The sequence below is a fragment of the Lacerta agilis genome, chromosome 6 (genome assembly GCF_009819535.1).
Source record: "Lacerta agilis isolate rLacAgi1 chromosome 6, rLacAgi1.pri, whole genome shotgun sequence".
Classification (NCBI taxonomy): domain Eukaryota; kingdom Metazoa; phylum Chordata; class Lepidosauria; order Squamata; family Lacertidae; genus Lacerta; species Lacerta agilis.
The window spans coordinates 40,564,643-40,580,276 of NC_046317.1; the positions used below are offsets into that span (position 1 = coordinate 40,564,643).

General features: G+C 38.9%; 1 protein-coding gene across 1 annotated transcript in view; it reads left to right on the forward strand.

The window, feature by feature from the left end:
• Window positions 1-15,634, forward strand: part of FAF1 (Fas associated factor 1) — a 173,149-nt gene that overhangs the window by 39,023 nt on the left and 118,492 nt on the right. Inside the window, exon 7 of the mRNA XM_033152173.1 lies at window positions 5,464-5,569. Coding sequence (XP_033008064.1) covers window positions 5,464-5,569 — 106 coding nt within the window. The remainder of the gene's footprint in view (window positions 1-5,463; window positions 5,570-15,634) is intronic.

The window sequence follows — 15,634 nt, forward strand, 5'->3', positions numbered from 1 at the left end:
AAAAAGTAAAAATCTGGACACAAAATTATTGAGCTATTTTTGGCAAAGTTGTTGAGCATTCTTTTCTTTCTTTCTTCAAAACCTCCCCCCCCCAAAATGAAGTTTTTGAGCTATTTTTAAGGAAATTCACCAAAAAAACAACACTCCCGACATTGGTTGCCATACACCCGGCATTTTTACCGATTTTTGGAAATTCCGCCCATACATTATTTCCGATGGCCGAATCCCGGATATATCTAGGAAATCCCGGGTGTATGGCAGCCCTATGCACTACACTACATAATCTTGGGGAAAGTTATTCTGAAAAAGTCATGGCAATTTGACATTGAAATTACTTTGGAGTAGATATGTATAAGATTGAGCTGCACAAGTTTTAGTGACTGTACAAATTTAAAGTTTTTTTTATTTCAGGCTTTTTATGAGACAGTTTAGAAAATCTCAAAGTTTAAAAATGTAAACAAGCAGAAACCCTTCTCATTTACCATACTAGCCAGATTTTCTGACTGATTGATGTTTGAGACTAATCTGCCATCGCCTGCTGCATTAGCTACAACAAACATTACATTTACATACTGAGCTCATATTTTGTTTTAGTGTAAATAAACTGTAATTATAGTAAATTTGGATGTCTGTTGACACGAGCTTGTATAAATCAGTATGTTTGCAATAGAAATGTTGATCGTTATGTGTCATGATATTTTGTTAAAATTTAGATGTTTGAAGGGAAAAATGAATAGGTATGAATAATGCATATTTTTTTGTTCTGAAATTCATGAAGAGCCTTTGTGGAGCAGAACCTAGAATAATGGAGGTGGCAAGCCATTGCCCCAATCATGCTGCTTCTGAAAACATTGTTTTATTTTCAGAGACAGATTTATCTGCTAAATAGCCAAAATAATTGAGATTAGATGCTATTCCCAAGCACTGAAATAGGTGAGAATTTTCCAAAGTATATTAGGAACATCTGGAACTATAACATCAATATCTAAATATGCAACCCTTGAAAATAATAATACTAATACAAAGCCAATTTAGATTTTCTATATGCATTTCTGTTTCTTCATAATCATGATCATACAGAAAAAAATCCCTTTTGTACAGTGAAAACCATGAAAGAACACCCCTGAATCAAAAGTTAGTTATAATGTTGGCTTACCTGCTGCCCTCTCATTTATTGTTGGACTCCAACTCCCACCAGTCTTAACCTACATAGCCAGGGATGATGATGAGTGTTATATTACATCTAAAGGTAAGCTGCTTTAGCTGTAGGATAACCATGGAAAAATTAAACTGACTTACTGCTTTTTTCCTTATGTTTATCAGCAGCTGAAGCAAAATACTCTTGCTTTTTTGGGCTGCAAACCTACACCCACTTACTGTATAGTGTAAACTCCATTGAATTTGATGAGATTTATGGCGCAATCTGAATGACGTAGTAATGTATGTAGTGACTGGTGTGTCAGGGAATGTGTGAGGCATTATGGAGATGGAGTGAGCTGCTCTGGGCTTGAGGTGTACAGAAAAACAGAAATATCAGCAACAGACAGCCACACTGTCCACAGAGATACTATGCATCTTTGGCGAAGATGAGGCTTTATGCCCTCTCTGAAAAGTTAAAAGACCAGAGCAGCTCAGAACCCCCGTGGAGAGACAATTCCAGAGCCTCAGATAAGTTACAGTAAAGGTCGCATTCCTTGCTGCAATGACCTCAACTTTGCATGTACAGACATATGATACAGGAAGTGTGCCCGGCAACATAGGAAACAATTAGACTGCATCTCCTTATACCAGCCTATTAGATACATGGGAGTACCAAGCCCTGAAGGGCTTTAAAGATAAAAAATCACACCTTGAATTGGTTCTGGAAGATAATTAGTAGTCAGTGCATTTGTTGGCTACATTGTATCCCAACCTTTCTTCACTTTGCTAAAAAGATTTTCTGTCCCTGTCTGGTACCAACAAAAATTTCATTTCTGAAGCTTCAAATTAAGTATTCCATTGGCTTTAGCCTTTTGTTAGGATTGTAACAGAGAGACAATCTCTCTGTGTCTGTCTGTGTGTCTCTCTCTCCTCTCCTCCATTGTCCAGGTTTCCAAGACTTGTTTCTCATATCTGCCATTTGCATTAATTGCATTGGTACAAATACTGCCATGTCTAGTTGGGCCTTAAGTGCCTGGCTTTTCCAGGGGTCCATTGGGTCATACCTTGTTTTCTGAGAAGCTGAACACTTGAGTAATTCTCAAAATGTGGTTGCATGTGAATGAAGGGATGTTTACAGCTGTATCCTGCATTTCCGAAATCTTGTAGAATTCTTACTTTTAAAAATGTAATCTTGAGCCCTTTGGGCTGCAGCAGGTTTGGGCTAAGGCAACAAATGTTTATACCATATGTAAGTATCAAACTCTGGATATGTAACAGAGCCATGCAGATATATGTGTAGCTATCAGTGGGGTATTCATCAATGTCTTAGAGCACCTAGATATCAAAATGATGCTTGACAGCATTGGAATGGAAAGAGAAGTAGGGGGAAGAAAGGGAATCTGGATTCCTGAAATGGAATAATCTAAGTTAAGAAACTGGCTCCCTGCTTTCCTAACAGGTGATCATACAAACAGAAACTCTCTTTCCAGTATATGTGGAACCAAGATGTAAAGATCTAGTGCTGAGAACTGTTCATGTAACCAATCCCTTTGCCATGTATAGCTTATTATTCAAAAAGGAGATCCATATGGAAACCTGCTTTTACATGTGCATTATTTGTGTTGGATATGATAAAAATAAGTGTCAAAATACTATAGCATTCTAACAGAAGGAAATTCCTTAGGAAGAAAAATAACAGATAAGAAATGAGTGGAATTTCCCAGAAAGTACTTCCCAATTTAAAATTGTGTACAATAAACCCATTCTACTAAGATGTACATTTTTGCTTCTTCCTTGCTATAATTATGCAGAATAAATATATTCTTAATATTATTCTAAATACTTATAACAAATATATAGTACAAGCTGGTCAAGAAGTGGTTTTTTTGTTTTTTTTTGCCACTCTGAAAGTATTTTAATGGGTAGTTTTATTAGAGTTAAATCAGTGATGCTCACTATGCATTCATTAGACAAGGCACTTCCTCTAATGCTGAGTTCTCACTTGGACAAATTACAGTATAATCTAATTTGTCCTCTAACCAGCATAATACATGTTGATTTAATTAATTAAAGAAAGACCAATTATTGTCTTGCTTTACACCAGCAGAGAATCCTGGTGAAGTTGGAGGATTTATTATGGTGAACTTCAAATACATATTGCTGGTGGAACCACTGTATACCACACTTTTCTATCCCATGCTTTAGTGTTAGAGCATGAGCCAGCTTCCCTAAAGGCTCTTGCAGTTGTCTCCTCCACCTGCAGCCCTGCCACAAGGAGGCGGTCAGAAGCTTTTCCTTCTTTTTTAGAGTAACTGCGGTTTAGTGTGTTGTCCAAAAATCGAAACAGTGGTTAATTGTAACTATGGTTAGTGGAAACAAGTCAGCTTCATAAACTGGGGCCTTAAGCTGGTTTGAATCTGAACAATGCGGTTCAAGAAAATATGATGCACTCACCAGCATGTGTGGCCCAATCCTGAATGCTGCAGTCTTGCAGTCCATTGATGAATAAACACTTTTTGCCATTCTCATGTGCTTTATACCTGCCCAAAGGGGACATGCTGCCTAGCCCTATAAGTAAAGAAAATGAGCCAAAGAAAGCATTAGACCAGGCACCCCCAAACTCAGCCCTCCAGATGTTTTGGGACTACAATTCCCATCATGCCTGACCACTAGTCCTGTTAGCTAGGGATGATGGGGGTTGTAGTCCCAAAACAGCTGGAGGGCCAAGTTTGGGGGTGCCTGCATTAGACATCTGCTGAAAATTTTTCTGTTTCGGCAAGCCTATCCAGACACATGATTTTCTTACCTATATGTGTTTTAAAAGTTTTATTGATTTTATATTTTCTTTTAATGATGGTGGTCTTCTGTATGGATCTTAGTTGTTTTATCTATAATTTTATTTTTTTACACCACGTGGAGAGGTATTTGTTTGTCTTTTGGATGAAGCAGTTTATAAATGTTCTAAATATATGAATTAAGGACTGATAGTCCATACTTGGGGTCTAGCTTCTGGTACAGATTAACCATGTAAATGGAAATGGACCATGTACATTTGAAACCATGTACATTTGGAAATGGATAATGAAGATGCAGTAGTTGAGATAAAATTATAAGCCTGAAAAGAAACACCAAATTCATTTCGCCAATTAGCCTGCCTTGGTAAACATCTGCAGTAACTAGTAATCTATGAAAATGGGAATGGGATTTGGTCATTTGACAGTGTTTCTTGAGATTTACTAGTAAATGCAAGTATTTGTAACATTTCCCACTGGTAGTGTTAGAAACTGAGATATGAAAGCTAGGAGCTAAATGGCACCTTAAAAACCTAGGTAATGGGCACAACAACTGAATCTCTAAGGTGCGCTTTTTATAGCAAGAATACAAAGCTGAAAATGAATGAACTGCAATTCATTTTTCACATGGTCTAACCCTTCCCCTGCCCACCCCCCAGTGTTCTTAAGAGGGTCTCTTCTCCAGTCTTCAGAGAGTAGATGGAAGTGGAGACACAGAATCCACTTCCATCCTCTTTTCCTTCCACTCTGCATCCTCTTTTCCTTCCACTCTGCAGTTTTAATCTGAAATCTTAAGTGCAGTATTGTGCCCTGAGCTCAGAAACTGCTCACACTAATGAAATTCTCTGTCACAAAATGCTCCTAGAACAATGGTAGTTTCGAACACTGCCCACTGGCGTCATGGAAAATCTACTTTAGCAGTGATTGTTAACATCTACCAAGTCTGCTGAAAAATATGGTCATGCATGCCCCCGTGTGTGTGTTTGCACACCCACAGCCATTGGCTACAACTTGCTGTAAGGTAACATCAGAACACATTCAGATGGTACACTATCCTGGACAAAACTGCCAAAAAGGCAGTGCCCCAGAATTAGAAATAAAATTAAGTGTTTATATATGCATATATTTATTTTCTTTAATAAAAATTATGTGTATACGTGTTTGTAATCAGTTTATTTAGGCATCTTTTTGGAGGACATAGTTTTAACATATCAGTTTCAATAAATATGTATGGTTAAATATAGCTGAACAGTGTGGCAATAGCAATTGAGTTGTGAAAATTCTAAGGAGTTAAAATGTAGCCTTAGGTGCTTCAGCCACCTTAGGAGAGAAGGAGTTAACAGGTTAGCCCCCTTGGTTATTTGCTGCATGCTTCCTTGCCTTTAGGAGTAAAAAAGAAAGCGATGATAACATTGTGCCTGGGCTTGTCTCTGCAGAGTTTAGGGTACTCCTGGGGTTTTCGCAGCTAAATGTAAAGCAAGCTAGAACATGCTCACTCCTGATTTTCTTGTTTTTCTTTCAACCCTTTCAGTGCCCTGCAGGAATCATTAAATCAAAACTTCATGCTGATCGTCACCCATCGAGAAGTCCAGCGGGAGTACAACCTCAACTTCTCAGGAAGCAGTACCATTCAGGAGGTGAGTTCTGTCTCACAGCTGAAGAATAAATGTAGCTCATTATAACTAATGTCAGCTTTGTTAAAGAGGGCTTATGTATTCAGGCTGCAGACTTCCTTTCGTGTTTCGTTATTAAGTTTTTAGCTTTTAATTAACTGGATGATGAAAGATTACTGTAGGTACATCAGATGGTGTGACCTACATATAAAATTTGCATTAATTTTAGCCCAAAGCAGTAGTGTATTTGTTCCATGTTGCATTTTAGTAGCAAAATGCATTGCCAGAGATGAACTAGTGTTGTCTAGTTAGGCTCCCCCTGCTTTCTTTCTTGATTATATACTACTGTATTTTCCTGTATATTCCTTGTGTCAAACACACTGCCATTGTGTTGTGTCATCTCAGCTGTGAGTGGAATGGCAGACAAGTGGTGTCTTTTTAAAAATGATATCACTGTTATTCTGTAAAGCAGCCAGCAAGGGGTGATGTTGCAAAGAACAGTCCCTTGCTGATTGATCCTTGAAAGGCAGATATACTTCCGAAAATAGACATTGCCCTCTATTTTAAAAGTTGAAATCCCTGTCTATTCCATAACATTGTATATTAAAAGCAAATAACTTGCTTCACTGCTTTTTGTGCTTATCACGACCCATTTGCAATGCATTATTCTATTCAGTTCAAAATCAAGTGTTTCTCTTGAATATTTTCTTGTGGTATTAAGCCAAACACCTTTAAACACAGATCACTTTGTATACATCAATGCCTTTCTGAAGGCATTAATGGGACAACTCTAAAGACTCTTCTGTGTATGCAAAGACCTCCATGCATGATGCTTGGACATTAGCAGTTTTCCCACAGTTTCTTATTTTGAGTTGATTTTAGCACTAGTGCTTGTAATGCTAAAAGCAAATCTCCGCTGTTTTAACATCAACTTTTTGACTCTCAGCAACTTTAAGAATGTAGGCAATCAAACCTTATATGTGGAGCTGTGTTTGTCAGTGCAGAATGCATTAATTCTGTTTTTAGCTTCAGATAGAAGTAATCAAGTTACAAATGAATAATTGAATTGGTTTTTATTGGCCTTGAAGGACCCTACGATATCATGTAATAGGCCCGAATGCTTGCATCCTATCACACTGCATTCAGTACATAAAGCTGGCTTGTGATCAACAGTGGCCTTAAAAATAAACTAAATTTGGGATTCCAGTGAATTAACAAAACAATTAGAGTAGATCTGTTGTGTTTGTTGTCCTACTCTGACAATTGTAGCATTGTCTGACATTCCTACATGCCGAATGAAAATGTTCAGTGCTAACAAGGATTGAAAAGTGGGGTCTTTAAGATGAAATCCCCAAATCTACCATCTGCTAAGATCGCATTAATTTCAGCAGAATGTGTGATGAGTGCATGAATTTAAGAATCTGGTTCTAGTTCTGACTTGATCACATTTTATTTGACCAATTGAGGATTTTCACATTAGTTGTAGAGTGCCTCATTGAATAAAGCAGCATTCATACATATAGAGGTTTTGCCCATAAGAAGCCAAGTAAAGGTTAGGAATTAATTGATGTACTGCAGAAAATAGCACCATGATGCTCAGAGGCATTCTGTTTTTGGAAAACACCCCATCCTAGTGCTGCATGCTAAACTGCTTCCTATAGTGAAGAATCTCAGAAAGCAATTTTTGTTGTGGAAAAAAGCTGGCTGTTTTTCTGTTTTTCTTTTCTTTTTAATGAACATCTTGGTTGTGTGCAAAAGAGATCTAAACTGTAGACTTCTATTTTGCATTTCAGCTCAAAAATTTGAATTAACATTTTGAGCATTAGCTGTTAAACAGAATCAGTTGCCTTCTGTGAAAGGAAGTGTTAATTATTTAAAACATTATTATCTGAAGTTAAGTTACTGGTAAATTTGTCATTTCCTCTGTTTCCATTCAAATGTGGGTTTAAAAAAAAAAATCACAAGTTTACATATACTTTGTTATACGGCAGTAACTGAACATGTGAAAGTTGCAGTTGTTGGCCACCAGAGGGCAGGAAGGACTATTCAATTATTCTCTAAAAATGCCATCCCGTGTTTTCAAATTAGCTTCCTGTATATTAACAAAAAGGAGTATAATGGCTGAGTTATTGTTTGATTTTCAGATAATTGGCATATTGCGTGAAGGAGACTTAATTTCACCCTTTAAAATTAAACAGGGAGATTTAAAAAGACATAAAATATTCATTAATGTTCAGTGATTATAAAGCAGTGGCATATATTTATTTTACCTTTATTACTGTTTCGATGGGAAAATACTGCAAATATTTCAGAAATCGAGTTGGCCATACTGACAAGTTGAAATGTTTAAGCAGTGTTAATGCAATCTACTCACACCTGATATCCTATGCAGAAAGATTCAAAATGTCTACATCAATTATTAAAGGAAATACTTAACATTCTAGGAATGTTTCAGGCCTCAAGACAACTATTGGATGCAACTGTCTCTCCAGACTCAGTTACTTGGAATATTTAGGAGTATTTTAATGCCTGAATGACTGGCAAGCAATACTTTTTAAATTTATTTTTCCATACTAAGTAGGGTCATGAATATTTTTGTAGTGAGCTAATGATAAATCTGTTAGATTGGTAGACATGAATTTATATTCCTCCCCTAGTTTCAGGCACTTTGATTTCCTTTTGGAATGTACATTGAAGAGTGACAAAGAAACAAATGAATTGAAATTGAAATCCTGGTAAGAGAGTGGCTAAAAAAATTAAGAAACATTTGCATGAGAGTTCCTTCTGCTCCCAGTTTGGCACTATGGTTCAAGAGAAAGAGTCTGTTTTTAAGAATGAGTGTGTTGCAAGGTGACACTATGGTAACTTTATGCGCTGGTAGACTGCAGAGCCTATGCTTGTCCTAAATTTAGGTATGAGACCAGCCTAGCTGAAAATTAGTCTTATGTTGACTGGAGGTCTTTTGACTGTGCATTCCTGCTGCATAGACACAGTCTTAGAATATATGGGGTTGACAAAAACACATATTTTGTTTGGGTAGTCTTCTACCAGTAAATTTCAGAATGGCAAGATGTAGTGTGTGTTAAATTGTTTTATATTTCCCTCCTTTGGTATAAGATTTAATTAGCAGTTCATGGTGCTGAAATGAAACATCGGTTAATGCAGGATCTCTAAAACTGGGACCATAGGGAACTGTCTTACATCGTGTCAGACCATAGGTCCATCTAAGTCAGTATTGTCTACACCAGGGGTCCCCAAACTAAGGCCTGGGGGCCGGATGTGGCCCAATTGCTTTCTAAATCTGGCCCGCGGACGGTCCGGGAATCAGCATGTTTTTACAAGAGTAGAATGTGTCCTTTTATTTAAAATGCATCTCTGGGTTATTTGTGGGGCCTACCTGGTGTTTTTACATGAGTAGAATGTGTGCTTTTATTTAAAATGCATCTCTGGGTTATTTGTAGGGCATTTTTTCCCCCAAAATATAGTCCGGCTCCCCACAAGGTCTGAGGGACAGTGGACCGGCCCCCTGCTGAAAAAGTTTGCTGACCCCTAGTCTACACTAATTGGCAGCAGCTGTCCAGGGGTTCAGGTGGGGGCCTTACCCAGCCCTTCTTGGAGATGTCAGGGATTGAACCTGGGATCTTCTGCACGCAGAGGAGATGCTCTGCCACAGAGCTGTGGATGAGAGCTGTGGGTGAGAAAGTAGGACTCAAAATCTGGAAACTGTGATTCCACATTGGACTATTTGACAAATTAATCTTTGTCACAAGTTTCAGATTTATGTGAAGATGATGAAACGCTTATCTATTTGTAATTTATGAGTTCTATGTTTCCATTTCATAAGTGGTTTTTTAAAAAAAAAATCCTTAACACTTGCAACAGGATAGATACATGATTTAAATTTCGGCATATAAACATGTTAGTGTTGCAGTAGCGCATAGGCAGCTGCTCTCTCCATCCCTTGTAATAAAACGCAAAGTAACACTTGAATCACTGCTGTATGTCTGGCACCTGGTCCTATGCTAATCTCTTGCTATATGGCAGAAGATAGAATGGGGCACAGGAATTAGCACCATAGAAGGATATATTGGTACAACTGTACCAACTGGAGTAGAGCACTATACTTTGAATCATTCTCAATCTGAACACGTGGGAGTTACCGAAAACCAACATTTCCTATCAGAGTAAAATTTCATGAAACAAAGTTGTGATGTTCAGTGTATTTTGTCTTCAGAAGCTCCAAACAGTGAACCTGCTTCCTTGGTGGTGGTTTGTATTTTAAATTACAAATATGCATACTGGGTATCATAATGGGATTTCTCTAAAACTAAATTATTTGTTTTATATGAATATATCACTTTGACTTTCTGGAACAGGATTAAAATTGAAAGCAGCAATACTTAAAAGCATGTCAAAACAGAAGTTCTGATTTATGTCAAACTGGAGCATCTTTTTCTTTTAAGTTATTTTAGCCTCTGAATAGCAAGGGAAACAATAGTAAGGGAAACAAGCATATAGAAATCATTTTAATTCATTCTAAAAGTGTTTCAGCTTGTGATTTTCAGCTGCTTTTAAGAATTAATAATGTAAGCTGCAGTTTAGCTAGATAATCTGAAAGTCTGGTGTCCATGAAACAAACATATACTAGGGCAAACCCTTGAGAAACATACACCTTACTTGAGAAAGAGATGTCATTAAAAATAAGAAGTGATAAAGGAAACTGGCCTCTTGGGAACTACAGGGCTAGATAGCAACAAAATGCCAAACTTACGGACCCTGTAGCAGCTGGTCCAAATCTAGGACATAATATAGAAAAAGGAAAGTCTTAAGATGAACCATTCTAAGTCAGGTCATCAGGGGCAACTTCAAGTGTAAATATAAGAGAAAGGCCTATAGTATATGTTATCCAATCTACTACTTGTTCCTGACTTGTGGAGGGATTTGTCATTCTTGGAACTCTTTTCAGCCTGCTCAAAGAGGATTGATAGGATAAGAGAACAAAAAATGTGCAGGAGAGAGAATACTCACATCTCTGGATCATTACCTGTTACAAAAGGGGATTTGAGCAGCTTGGGAGGGATTGTCTAGACTAGGGATGGTATTCAACCAAATTTTACTCAAGAGTACACCCACTGAAATTAATGAGCAGGTTTGTGTTAGAACCATTAATTTTAATGGGTCTGCTGTGAGTAAAACTTAATTGAATAATGCCCTGAGGTGAACAACATGGTTATCTCCAGATGTTGGGGTACAACTCCCAGCCAGCATGGCCAGTGGTCAAGGATGATAATAAATGTAATTCAGCAACATCAGTGTTGCCTTTTGTTGGTCTAGATCACATTATGGACCATAATGTCAGGAAAGGCTTTGCTGGATCAAACTGAATCCCATTTAATTGAGCATCCTCTTCTCACAGTAGCCAATCAGATGCTTAGGGAAACCACAAGCAGGGACTGAGCTAAGCAGCCTTATTCCCAGTTGTGCCCCCCCCCCAAGCAACTTGTATTCAGAAACATGCCATCTATGATCCTGGCAGTAGGGCACAACCATCATGGTTAGTAGCTGTATCTTCTGCAAATATTTATAAACACCTTTTAAAGTCAGCCAAGTTGGGTTTCTACATCCCATGGTGGCAAATTCCATGGTACTTCATTTTGTGTGTCTTCCAATATCCCTTTTTTCCATGCCATGCATAATATTATACCTGCCTATCATGTCATCCCCCCACCTTACTCCATTTTTTTCTAAACTAAAAATCCCATATTTTGGTCACCCTTTTTCTGCACCTTTTCCAGCTATACAATATTCTTTTTAAAGTAAGGTGAGAAGAGCTGTACACGCCAGAATTGCCACACCATGGATTTGTATAACGGCATTATGATATTGCCAGTTTTGTTTTCAATTCCTTTCTAAAGATCCCTAACATGGACTTGGCCTTTTTCACAGCTGCTGCACACTGGGTTGACATTTTCATCAGGATATCTACCATGACTCCAATCATTCTTTCCTGGTCAGTAACTGCCAGTTCAGACCCTACTAGTTTTTTATGCAAAGCTAGGGTTCCCCCCTTGCTTAGATTGATTTGCATTTACCATTTTAATGCCCATTCGCTAAGTTTGGAAAGATCCTTTTGGAGCTCTCACAAATCCCCCTTTGTTTTTTTACCACCCTGAACAATTTGGTATCATCAGCAAACTTGGTGATCTTCCTGCTCGGCCCTAACTCCAGAACTTTTATGAACAAGTTTAAAAGCACAGGTCCCAATATGATTCTTTGTGAGACCCGATTTGTTACATGGTTTTGTTGGGAAATTGTCCATTTATTCCTATTATCTGTTTCATGTTCTTTAACTAGTTACTGTACCTTTGGAGCAACAGGACTGATAGGTCTCTTTTATATCATCTCATCATCTTATATAAAAGTGCATTTGGCGGGCATCTTAGGCTCCTTACCTAAGGTTGAGAGGGAGTTATTTAAGAGGCAAAGACTCAGAAAAAAACTGTGGTAGCTGATTTTGTTTCAGATTGTTTCTTCTAGCTGCTTTCCAGGTGGGCTAGAACACTAAAGCTGATGGACGACTTGACTTGGGAAAGAAGGTGCATTATGCCTCCAATTTTTACACCATGTCAGCCTATTTCTTATATCAAGAACTGTTTATTTTGTTTATTTCATAAAATTTATACAGCCCTTGATTGTTTTTTTTTTTAAAAAAACCCTCAAAGCAATTTCCAGAGAGAATAAAGCGATACAATTATCAGCAAAAAAAATACAACAAAAAACACCACTCATAAAACAGCTCTGTAAATCATTCAAAGGTCTTTCATTAGCTGCTAAGAGTTTGGGGTTCCCAAAATTACATCTTTGAGTTTAACAGGATAACACAGGGGCAGGTTCATGGTGTTACTAAGTTTCAAGAATAATGGGATTCATCAACTCTTCACAGTGATCCAACATCTGCTTCATAAAAGGGTCAATCAAGCCAATCTTGGATTTACAGAGAGGTCTTCATATTTGAAGTAATGCTGATAAGGTGGGATGTGCAAGTCATATTTAGATCTCAAAAGTCAGTTGAAGCATTTCTAGATGATGATTCTTCATTGTGGTGGCCATGTAAATAGTACTTTACCATTCTGATTTGATAGGTATTGTCTCAGGTTTGTGTATGGCCACAGGTACTTCTAGTACAGAAACGATGTAAAGGTTTACCTGTCCATATCCAGTATATTAAGAAATTTTTATTTTTTTGTCTTAATGGATTATTTAGAATAGCAATGGCCATCATTGCCTAACCAGCATCTTAGTCATGCCTTTTTGATAAAGTAGGGTAGAAAAGCAGTCTCCCTCACCTGCCTCAAAACTCACAATTTTTCAGCCAAAGCAAGAATTACCTGATAAGAAGTTAGTGCATAGAATTCCAGAGAATGGTTGTCCTGTCCAACCACTTTTATAAGTCTGTGGAACACTAGTAGTGGCCCTGAGGCTGTAGGGCAGGGATGGAGAGCCTATCATCCCTGACTATTGGCCATGCTGGCTGGGGTTGATGAATTGGAGCCAAACAGCGTCTGGAAGACTATGGTTTCCTTTTTTCAACTGTAGGATGACTTCCCTGAGAAGAAACATTGCTTGTGGTGCAGAGTGGTTTTTTTTTTTTTTGTACATTTGGATTTTTTGTATGTGCAGTCCTTCGTGTATAAAGAAATGCTGCTCCTAAAGGATCTCCTAACTATCAGAGGGTGGTAGCTGTGGTGGGAAGATGGTGGCTAGAAATCCCTTGTGCCTACATGGATGATAGCTAATAATTTTATTGGATCCCTGCGATTGACTGGAGCTTCTGTAGATCAGAGATCATTTTTGTTTGGTTTCGTTGATCTGAGCTGTGCTAGGATGTCAGTATAAAATAGTTCTTATGAAATAACATTCAATGGCAGAAAATGATTTGTATAACTGCGTCAGACCTTAAACTTTATTTTTTTATCTTCTTTTGCTGTAACTGTAGAAAATGTAGATATTAGATAAGATAAGATGAGATTTCTTTATTGTCATTGTACAAGTACAAGTACAACGTTGTGCAAGTGCAACAAAATTGGATGCCATCCCATAAAAAACAAAACAAAAAAGCACAAAAAACTACATTGTCGGCCACACATGCACATACATACACACCCATCACAACTCTCCAAGGTCATATTATTTGGTTACAGCATTTAAGATGCTTATAGCTCTTGGGTAGAAACTATTCTTCAATCTACAGTCGTACCTCAGGTTACATACGCTCCGGGTTATGTACTTTTCGGGTTACGAAATCCGGTAACTCGGAAGTGCAACCTGGAGCGCGCGCGGATGCACAGAAGCGTTCTGCACAGTTCACGCATGCGCAGACGCGGATGCGAATGCGCAAATCACTACTTCCGGGGTTTTCACGTGCTTGTTCGGGTTGCGTACTTTTCAGGTTATGAACTGTAACCCGAAACCAATTACGTACGCAACCCGGGGTACCACTGTATTTGTTCTTGATCTGATTGTTCTATATCTCTTGCCCGAAGGCAGTGGTGCAAAAAGACTATATCCCGAATGAGATGGATCCTGTAAAATATTGTTTACCGTACTTTTTTAAGGCAACAGGAACTGTATAGTTCTTCCAAAGATGGGAGAGGATAACCAATAATTTTTCAGGTTGTGGTTATGACCTTCTGTAGTACCTGCCTCTCCCTGGCTGTGCAGCTGGAAAACCAAGCACAAATACAATATGTAAGAATGCTCTCTATGGAGCCTCGGTAGAAGGACACCAGCAGTCTCTCACTCAGATTGTTCTTCTTTAAAAGTCTGAGGAAATAAATTCTCTGCTGGGCCTTCTATACCAGAGCAGTAGTATTTGCGCTCCAAGTCATACTCTGCTCGATAATCACTCCCAAAAACTTAAATACTGCCACCCTCTCTACCCGGTCCTCGCCGATATACAGGGGCTGAATATCCGCCTCCCCCCCTGTAATCCATTACCAGTTCCTTGGTCTTGGCACTATTAAGAGCCAGATTATTTTCTCTACACCAAAACAGAGCCGCTTCACCTCGTCCAGATAGGCGGACTCATCCCCTCCTGAAATGAGCCCCACCACAGTAGTGTCATCAGCAAACTTGATTTTGTTGCTGGAATAGATGGCTGTGCAGTCATACGTATAGCGGGTATAGAGCAGTGGATTCAACACACAATCCTGTGGTGAGCCGGTGTTAAGGCTAAGTGCTGTGGACATATGTGACCCTACTCTAACCCTCTGAGAACGATCTGACAAAAAATTCAAAAGCCAGAAACAAATGGAGTTAGAAAGTCCAATCGCCTCTAGCTTGGACACCAGTCTATGGGGGAGGATAGTGTTAAAAGCAGAGCTAAAATCCATGAACAGCAGTCTCGCATAACTCCTCGGCTGCTCCAGATGGGACAGAGCAGCATGGAGAGTGGTAGTGATAGCATCTTCCGTGGATCTATTTGCCCTGTATGCAAACTGGTAGCTGTCAAAAGTCGATGGAAGACAGGAAATAATGTGACTGCGTACCAGTTTCTCAAAACACTTCATGATAATTGGAGTCAGTGCAACTGGTCTGTAGTCATTCAAACTACTAATTGTGGATTTTTTAGGCAGAGGAACAATAGTTGACAACTTCAGGCAGGGTGGGACAATAGACTGGTGTAAATACTTGTTGAAGATCTTAGTAAAGACCCTCGCCAGCTGATCCGCACAGCCCCTCAACACCCTTCCAGTGATGCCATCAGGTCCAGCAGCCTTCCTCAGATTCACCATCCTTAAAACCTGTCTCACCTCATGCTCCTCTACAGTGAATGAGGGGCCACTATGGGCTGGTGGCTGTAATACAGCCGTCTCCGGTGGCTCCCTCTCAAAGCGAGCAAATAAGAGATTAAGCTCCTCCACCAGTGATGGGTCACTGTCAACAGCACCAAGATTCGGTTTGTAGTTGGTAATATGCTGAACAGGGCCGTCTTAAGCACATCTGGCGCTGTGGCGCAAAGATCCCTCTGGTGCCTCTCCTTTTCCCAGAATTTAGAACTTGGGGCCCAACTTGCGGACCACCTCGTAG